General features: G+C 42.3%; 1 protein-coding gene across 1 annotated transcript; it reads left to right on the plus strand.

Moving 5' to 3' along the window:
• Nucleotides 1–8,444, plus strand: NDUFB2 (NADH:ubiquinone oxidoreductase subunit B2). The gene is made up of 4 exons (XM_058531472.1): nt 1–144; nt 5,737–5,881; nt 7,099–7,192; nt 8,363–8,444. The coding sequence occupies exons 1-3, from the start codon at nt 47–49 to the stop codon at nt 7,171–7,173; spliced, it is 318 nt and encodes a 105-aa protein (XP_058387455.1). The 5' UTR covers nt 1–46; the 3' UTR covers nt 7,174–7,192; nt 8,363–8,444.
• Nucleotides 8,445–9,184: the final 740 nt, after the last annotated feature.

Raw genomic sequence — 9,184 nt, forward strand, 5'->3', positions numbered from 1 at the left:
AAGGCGGGGGTGCGGCCTGGGGAACGCTGTCTGGAGGATCGCTGGCATGTCGGCTTTGACGCAGCTGGCGCCTTTCGTTCGCGTTGGAGGCCGCCTGTTCAGAGGCCGCCGCATGCGGGTGGCTGGAGGCGGTGGAGTCCGTAAGTGAGTGTCAGCTGGGGTTGGGGGCTTCGCGTACGTCTAACGGGAAGTGCCAGTCTCCGGGGCACCGTCACCTTGACGCCGGTCACCTGGGGCGGATCCGGGTCCCTGCAGCGACCTCTGCCCCGAGGCATGCTGGGACTTGTAGTCCGACCGCGCGTGGGGCGGTGCCTCCCTACGGTTCCGCCATACCGGGCCGGGGGGAAGAGGGGGATTGTGGGGGCAGGGGAGACTGGTCGCTTGGCGGATATTAAACAGTGTGTGCCGGCCATCCCTGCCGGCAGCTGCCCTCGGGAAATGTCCGGTTGAATGTGGAGACGAGCTGGAGCTAATCCGGAAGCGAGAGCAGGAGTTGGGGAGGGGAGGGCGTTCCCGGGAGAGGAAGCAACGTGTGGGTTTTGAAGCTCAAGTGCGAGGCAGGGAGTGGCAGAAGTGTGGCTGGAGACCTTGGGGTATTGGGAGGGAATGGTAGAGGGTCCTGGCTGAAGAATTTAGAGCAGAGGCGATAGCGGTCGTGGAGAGGTTTTACTCAGAGATGTCTCGTGGCCAGATTTTAATTCTGAAATATCACTGTGGCTGCAGGATGCAGAATTAGTTCTCTGAGGCATAGGAGTGGAGGCGACCCCCCAGAGAGAGCGCCGGCGGGTGGGCAGAGAAGAGAGCCAAAAGTGGGTGCTTGGGCAGTATCGGAATTTTTCTTTTTTAAAAAAGAGACTTTAAGAGCAGTTTTAGGTTCACACCAAAATTGAGCGGAGGTACAGAGAATTCCCATATCTCCCAGCCCCCCCACATGTATAGCCTTCTCCATTATCAACATCTTCCACCAGAGTGGTAGATTGGTTACAATTGATGAGCTTACAGTGAGACACTATTATCACCCCAAGTCCGTCGTTTACATTAGGGTTTACTTTTTTTTTTAAAGATTTTATTTATTTATTTTTCCCCTCAAAGCCCCAGTAGATAGTTGTATGTCATAGCTGCACATCCTTCTAGCTGCTGTATGTGGGAAGCGGCCTCAGCATGGCCGAAGTGGTGCGTTGGTGCGCGCCTGGGACCGGAACCCGGGGCGGGCCCGCCAGCAGCGGAGCGCGTGCGCACTTAACTGCTAAGCCGCGGGGGCTGGCCCGGGTTCACTTTTGCAATACCAGAATTTAAGAGAGGGAGTAAAAGAAGAATCACTCCTGAGGTAGCCCAAGAAGCCAACTGGAGAGCACAGTGCTGGGAAGCGAAGGGGAGGGCACACCTGCCAAAAACGAGTCGGTAGTGAGAGAGATTCAGTAAGAGCAGGACTGAAAATAGTACATCGGATTTTTCCAGGTGATGTTTCTGGCCCCTTAGACCATTATCTACCCTTTACCAAGAGGCAGTGCAGGATAGTGGTTAAAAGCAGGGTTCTGGCCCCAGACTGCCTGTATTCAAATCCCGCCTCTGCCCCACATTAGTTGTATGACCTTGGAAAAGTTTCTTGATCTCTTAATGCTTCAGTTTTCTCATCCATTTAATGAGAATAATAATGTCGATTTCCAGGGAACTAAATGAATTATAATTCTCTGAAGTGTTTTAAGACAGTTGCCCATGCCTGGTAAGAAACATACAAGTATTATTTAACTGTTGTTTTTATTAGGGAACTGAGACCCAGGAAGATTAAAGGAGTGACTTGCCTAAAGTCATATGTCAGTCAAGCTTATGGAGCTGGGACAGGTGTAGGGTGGGAAGAAGGAAAAGGCCTGTGTGACCTGAGCAAAGACAGTGATAGAGCGCCACCAGCAATAGCCCTTGACCCCACATGAGGAGACTGGGAGGTGCTCCTTTTCACTGAAGTCTTGGTACTTCTGTAACACACCCTTATTTGATGGTGTGTGTGATAATTATAAGTATTTATGGAGCATCGTCTCCATGCCAGGATCCTTTCTGTGTGCTGGGAATAGAGCAAAATACAAGAAAGATAATGGAGCTTACATTCTGGGGAGAGGACACAAACAAGTGGAAAACATGTTAAGGGACTTTAAGCAGCATGAAGGAAGTAAAGCCTAGGGGTGGGGGTGGATGGGTTAGGGTACCTAGGATGATGTGGGAATGCAAGCTTGAGTCTGATTTGAACTAGGACCTGAGTGACGAGAAGTCAGCCTTCCAAAGATGCCAGAGGAGCCTTTCAGATGGAGGAGAGAGCCAAGTGTAGAGGCTCTGCGTGCTGATGATGGGCAAGCAAACCTGTGAGGCTGGAGTGCCATGAGCAAAGGGCAGAGTGGTAGAGGTGAGGTCAGAGAGACGGGTGGGGGCCAGATTAGGGGGGACCTTGTCGGAGGAGGGATTTTATTCTAAGAATGATGAAGGGAAGCCATTGGAGGCTTTTAAACTTAACACTTAAAAATCCTGGGTTGAAACAGCCATCATTTCTTTAGCTATTGTTTCTTCCCCATTCTGTTTTCTCTTTATGGGATGAGAATTAGGCATATGTCGGGTTTTCTCATCTTCCTAACCTGCTTTTCATATTTCTTAGTTCTAGTGTCTAACCCAGGCTTTAGTCCTTTATATTTCAAATGATTATTTTTTTTTCTAAAAGTTCTGTTTGCTTTTTTTCAAACTTGATAGTTCTTTATAGTTTCTTGTTCTTTGCTCTTAATTTCATACTTTTATTTATTTAAAAATAACTTATTTTGTTTTCTATATTATAAATTGTAGTTTTCTACTTTTTAAGTCTTGTGGATTTCATATTGCTGGGTTTTTTTGGCTGATTCTCACTCATAGTCTCTTATTTCCTTGTAATTTTTGCCTGTGAGCTTCTCATTTTCCCTGGAACTTTTATCTGTTGGAATTCTTTGATGTCTTGCTTCTTGAGGGTGCTACCAATCCAAGATCACTTTAAGTTAAATCCTTGGCTTGGGAGTGTTTTGGACCACACAGGTCCAGCCCAGGTGGTGTGAATTTGGGTGCAAACCACCTGATTCCCAGCTTCTGCTAACAAATTCCTGTTCCCTTCTTCCTGGCAGGTTTATTTCTCATTCACCCTTATATTATGGGTCTGCAACTTTATTCAGGGGTCTAGTAATTAGACTTCTCATTTTGGGTGGGCCCCAGGCTGCTTCTCCTGTCCCCTACACCCCATGTATCTGTCCAGGTGGAGGTTCAAGGACTCTGGGCATGGCAGAGACCCTCAGGGCCAGCTTTGGTGCTTGCCTAGTTTTCAGGCCTTGTTTTTACTTGGATTTTGCCCTTGTAGATTCCTTTCTTTTGTGCCTGGTCAGTGACGTATTTAGAATATATATGTGTTTTTTTTGTTTGTTTTTTGTTTTTTTTTTTGTGAGGGAGATCAGCCCTGAGCTAACATCCGTGCTAATCCTCCCTTTTTTGCTGAGGAAGACCGGCTCTGGGCTAACATCCATTGCCAATCCTCCTCCTTTTCTTTTCTTCCCCAAAGCCCCGCAGTATATAGTTGCATGTCTTAGTTGCACATCCTTCTAGTTGCTGTATGTGGGACGCGGCCTCAGCATGGCCGGAGAAGCGGTGCGTCGGTGTACGCCCGGGATCTGAACCCGGGCCGCCAGTAGCGGAGCGCGCGCACTTAACCGCTAAGCCACCGGGCCGGCCCGAATATATATGTTTTTAATTTCATCTAGCATCATAGTTTCAATCTGAAGGGTTGTTCCGTGTATCTAGTTTGCCATAGTGCAGTTAATGACCAGGCTTGGAACATAACATAGTCGATTAGGCATTTGTGGAATCTTTATATTCCTTAATCATGGCAATTCTATGTCATCCATTCGTTTTCTGTAATTTCAGTCTTTCAAATCTTTTTTCAAAAATATTTCCACCTTCAGTCAATGACTCACTTATTTCAAGTGATAGTTAAAACCACATGTCACTCGAGCAATAATAAAATGTGGAGAGTTCCTGGGAGTGGGCTTGAACTATAATTCTCAAATCTTATTTTAATGAGTTTAACTGATGGGCCCTTATAACTAGATTATATCTAAAACCTATCAAAGAGGAAGCCTGTTGCAATATATTGACTACCCCCTCATGCTTTGTTTATATAATGCAATATCTGTATGCACAGATAGATCCTCAATAAACAATGTTAAATAGAATTGGCATATGATAGCATTACAGAAACAGTGTGATTTATTCTTCAGGTTGTAAAGCGGTGATGCTTGATGGAGCCTTTTAAGTAATATGTGGTCACTGTAAAAATAAAAAGATACATACACATATATGTATATATACACACATATGTATGCAAAAAGAATAAAAACCACCTCTTTTACTATCCATAGCTAATTACTATTAATCTTTTATATAGAGCCTTCCAAATAAAAGTGTTATATATTAGATAAATATTTACATAAAAATGGAATTTTATCACTTCAGTGTGGTAACATTGGTTTTGTCATGCTGATGGGAATTCGAATTGAGTTGTGTCTTTGATTCATAAAATGAGAAAATTATTAATGGTTGTTGGCGGGTGATATTTAAGAGCTTGGGCTTTGCCATCAAACAATACCCCAGTGTCCTCATTTGTAAACATTAAAAACCATGGGATCTATCTCATAAGGTTATGAAAATTAAATGATAATGCATATAAAATGCTTAATGTGGTGCCTGGTACATGGTAAACACTTAATAAATAATAATCATCTTTTAGAGTGGGAGAGGATAATAAAAAGGGTACTAGGTAATATGTATCAAGAACCATAGAAATAATTAATGTTCACAAATCTACAGCACATTTTGAAGAAATTGTAGTGCAGTTTTGGCACAAGTATTCATTCCCATGCTGCAGAAAAGAGAACATTGTTTTATAAGCTGATTCTTAACTGGACTGAAATTTGTGAACATATTTTATGTAGGAATTCTCTTTAGATTTCTGTATCCATTTCTGTGTAGTAGCAGATGTATAGCTGCTGAATAGGACTTGAAAATAGCCCCATTAAGTACAAATTGTATTATTTAAATTAGATTTAACCCATAATAATTATAATCCAACTGAATAAAATGAGCCTAGCCCTTACGGATTGTATGCCACAACTTGTCAACAGTGTCTAAATGAGAAAACAAAAACCAGAAAAACTCGTTCAAACTTAGTGTTTGCTTTGTTCCAAGCTATTAGCTTATTAAAAAGGATTTGCTGAGTCCTCTTTTCCATATGGTGGTCTGTTAATAAAGATTGTAATAGTGCGGAGGACATAATTTGCCTTTGAAATAGATGGCTAAACAGAACAAAATTAATTTGCTGATTTGTTTTTCTGGGTAAGCTAGTGTGCTGCTACTACAGGTTCACAATCCCTAACCAGAGCCCTTGGGGCCAGTACCCCATTATCAACACGTTCATATTTCTGGTGCAAAATACATGAATATTCACTGAGTGCAAATCATAATTAGCCTCTTGTCAATTCAGGTCAGTTTTTGCTGCCACACAAGTTTAAAGCAAGCTTCTGAAAACTGAGTTATTTTGAGGTATTGTGGAGCTCTCTTATTCTGTATTTCGTGGAGGAGATGAGAAATGTTAGGTTTAGTTTCTGGATGTCACTCAGAGTTTTGGAGGACTTCATACATTGAAGACGTAGCAAGCTGCTCACATCTCTGTTTTGTCTCTAGTGCTGGCGGCGGCGTGCACATCCCGCCCCGGTACAGGCAGTTCCCCCAGCTGACCAGATCCCAAGTGATCCAGGGGGAGTTCTTCAGTGGGATCATGTGGTTCTGGATTCTCTGGCGCTTTTGGCATGACTCAGAGGCTGTGCTGGTAAGTGCAGGAGAGTGATTTTTTTCCTTGTTTTGGGTTGGGGGAGGGAAGATATATTAATAGCTTAGCTTGTTTTTTTTTGTTTGTAGACCGGTTTTCTATCTGGATACATCCCTTCATCATGTTGTCTTCTGTGTGTATGCAGGAGTCCTGTTATTTAATGAAACATAGTATCTGACCTTTTCTGCTCAAGGATGTCCATGTAGGTGGTCCATGTCTTATGGTTTCTGTTAGGATGCCATATTTGGAAGAGAGATTAGAAACTAATACTTTTAACTTCTAAACTAGGGATTCATTGGTGGGTTAAATTTCACACTTAAATTCCTTTAAATGATGACTGTCATCTAGTCTGTCCAGAGGCCCAAAGCTACCAGGGTGGGGTGGGGTAGACGTGGGCTAATTTGTCTTGAGGAGGGAAGTTAGTTACTGGTGACTTTCTAACACGTCATTAGCCTCAACTGAGTGTTTATCACATTTGCACAGACCCTGTTCTCTAGGCAGTTAGACCGTTAAGCCATTGAAATCTAAGCTTGTTGATCCAGAATACTTTGAATTTTAGTAAATTTGGCTTTGTTTTTAGGATAGGAAAAAACATCTTAAACACTGAACGAATTTTAGAAGCATCAGGTTGATTAATATCCCATTTTCTCTTGGAACTTCTTTGTGCCCTTGTCACCCAGTAAGGAGCTGCTTAGTGTCTCTGAATGGCAGTACATCTTATTGTAGGTCAGCTGTCAGGAGTATGTGCAGCTGTTTGGCGTGAGGCCATGATGTAGCCAGATACGCCCTAGATCAGGATTGAAGAGGAGCGTGTCCACCTGAGGCTCCCAAATCTCCCAGCAGGAATGACAGGACAGTTTGAGACATTCGTTATGTTTGCCAGGCCTTCAAGACATTGCTGAGATGTGGGGTATCTTTGAAATCTGTTGCCTCCATTCCCCCTCCCCTCCATCACAAACTACATACTCAAACACTGGCTCAGGCTGGTAGCTCCAAAACGGGCAGGCTTTTCAAATTCAGGCCACAGTCTGTATTGGACAGGTTGAAGAACAGCTGGACTGTCAAATAGTTAACGTAGTAGAATTGGTTCCTCTGGTATATCAAGGGCTGTGTATGTGACAGCCTTATCACCTGTTTTTCCTTCCAAGATTTCTTTTTAAATTTAATTAGTTGTATGGAGTATAGATTCTTGACTTCTTTTTAATGGTTGTCACCAGGGTCACTTTCCATATCCAGATCCTTCCCAGTGGACGGATGAAGAATTAGGCATCCTTCCTGATGATGAAGACTGAAAGTGTAGAATCTTTACAAGTGGGTTTGCCCCAATTCCTAATTTTTTAAAGTTATGTTTACCTTTCTCAAACATGTTTTGACTTTGCACCTATGATGGTCTCCAAGAAACGGTGCATTTTCTAACAGCATGAAGAACAATTAACTATATCCGATGTGTCTAATTTCTGCCTTGAGTATTTTCACATTTGCTGTCTTTCTCCTTCCTCCTCCCCTTTTGGTCTCATTTTCCTTTTCATTATATATTTAAAAAAATTCTTTTCTCCTAAGTTATGTTATAATTTAGGGTCCCATTTATCCATCTGTTGATCAAAGACCAAACTCTGCATAGGGATCACAGGGGTGGACTAGACAGGTGTGGAGCTTATAGTGTATGTTTGTAGTTGTAAAAATATAGTGCTCTACCCTCAGCGTTTAAATGGAAAGTTCCAGCATCAGGGAATGTTATGAAATGGAATTGCATGGAAATTAACTCTTTAAACAGTAAAGGGTTATGGCCCTTTTATTTTCCAGATTAGGAAGTCAGAGTTTTTCTTCTTTCAAAAGGAAGGTACTAGGAGGAGTCTCTTTCCGCACAAACCCCACAGGGGTTAAGACGTTCTCATTTAACGTGTTCTTAAATTAATCATTGTAATTTAATAATTGCCATGATTCAGAATGCCTTGGAAATTGTTTTAAAGGATAGGAAGCATTAAATGATAGTTAAGTGTTGTCATTAAATCATACTATTAATATTGCCATTATAATTTTAATTAGAAGTAGCTTATTGACATGAAAATTAAAGTAGTTTTTAAGTATGTAGGAAAGAGGGAATAGGGAAAAACTGTCACCAAAGGGCAGGCAGTGAAGCCGTTTGACAGCTTTTGTGTCTCTGGCTTTGCTATGGACAGTCAGAGGTCCCAGTCCTTACAGGGCTCCTGCTCCCCCTACGTTAACGTGTCTGCTAGCACTAACCTCTTCCTGTCTTCTTACAGATCTCCCAATATTCCCACAATCATTAACATTTTGTTTTAATGACTGGACTGTAAACCCTTTGAGAGAGCAAGGTAATTTTGCTTCTCTCCTCTATCACAAGGCTATTTACATGATTGGTGCTCAGTGAATGCCTGAATAATTGAACGAACGTGAGTTATGGATTTGAATTACTGAAAATAAAAGTACTTAAAGCTTTCCACTTTTGTTTCTTTGCAGGAGCCAGGTGAGAATTTCAAGAAATTACGGACTTCATATTGTACACTAAAGTTGTAAATTAAAGTGTTTTGGTCAAGAACGAGGAACTGAGTTATGGATGTTTCTAATAATGACAGCCACCCTTTATGGATTATTTCCTGTGCTCCCAGCTGCTGTGATAATTGCTTACAGGCCCTTTCAGTGGATTCTCTTGGGTACTCCATTGCACAGATAGGCATTAGCTCCATTTATCAGTGAGGGCATCGAGGCTCAAGGAGATGAAGTAACTGGCTTAGGGTCACACACTGTTAAGTGGTGACATTAAGTCTGACCCCACACTTAACTACAGCGTCATACTGTCTGCCTTCTCAGCTCAAGTCTTAGTTGTACATACATTGACAGTTAATGTGAAAACTCTTGCCATTTCTCTACTGCTGGTGTATTCTTGCCCTGAGTGTACAGAGGTTAGAGGTCAGTGCAGTCCATTTACTGTGTTTACGTATCTCTGGGCTGGGCATTGTGTTCCATTCATGGAACTCTCGTAGAGCACACTTCTAACTAGAAATTCCTAGGGCTAGAGGAATGGGAGATAAGGGTGAAATAGGATGTTCCACTTTTTCTAAAATTTCTTTCAAAGTACTTTCCAACTTTTGTAGCATCACAATTCTGAGAGTAGGTAGAACAAAATTTTCCTCTATCCACAGATAAAAATCTGCATTACAGAGTGGCTTAATGACTTGCCCAGAAGCATAACTATTCATATTTTAATATAGGCTTTTGACCACCTAAGTGTTGAGAATACAGTGCTAAACAAGACATAAGATTCTCTTCACAGAGAACTTG

The sequence above is a fragment of the Diceros bicornis genome, chromosome 3, assembly GCF_020826845.1.
Source record: "Diceros bicornis minor isolate mBicDic1 chromosome 3, mDicBic1.mat.cur, whole genome shotgun sequence".
In the NCBI taxonomy this organism is placed as follows: Eukaryota; Metazoa; Chordata; class Mammalia; order Perissodactyla; family Rhinocerotidae; genus Diceros; species Diceros bicornis.

Coding starts and splice junctions, on each gene's coding strand:
- NDUFB2 (XM_058531472.1), top strand. CDS start 47: ATGTCGGCTTTGACGCAGCTGGCGCCTTTCGTTCGCGTTGGAGGCCGC. Junction 145..5,736: donor GGAGGCGGTGGAGTCCGTAA/GTGAGTGTCAGC, acceptor TTTTGTCTCTAG/TGCTGGCGGCGGCGTGCACA. Junction 5,882..7,098: donor ATGACTCAGAGGCTGTGCTG/GTAAGTGCAGGA, acceptor GGTTGTCACCAG/GGTCACTTTCCATATCCAGA.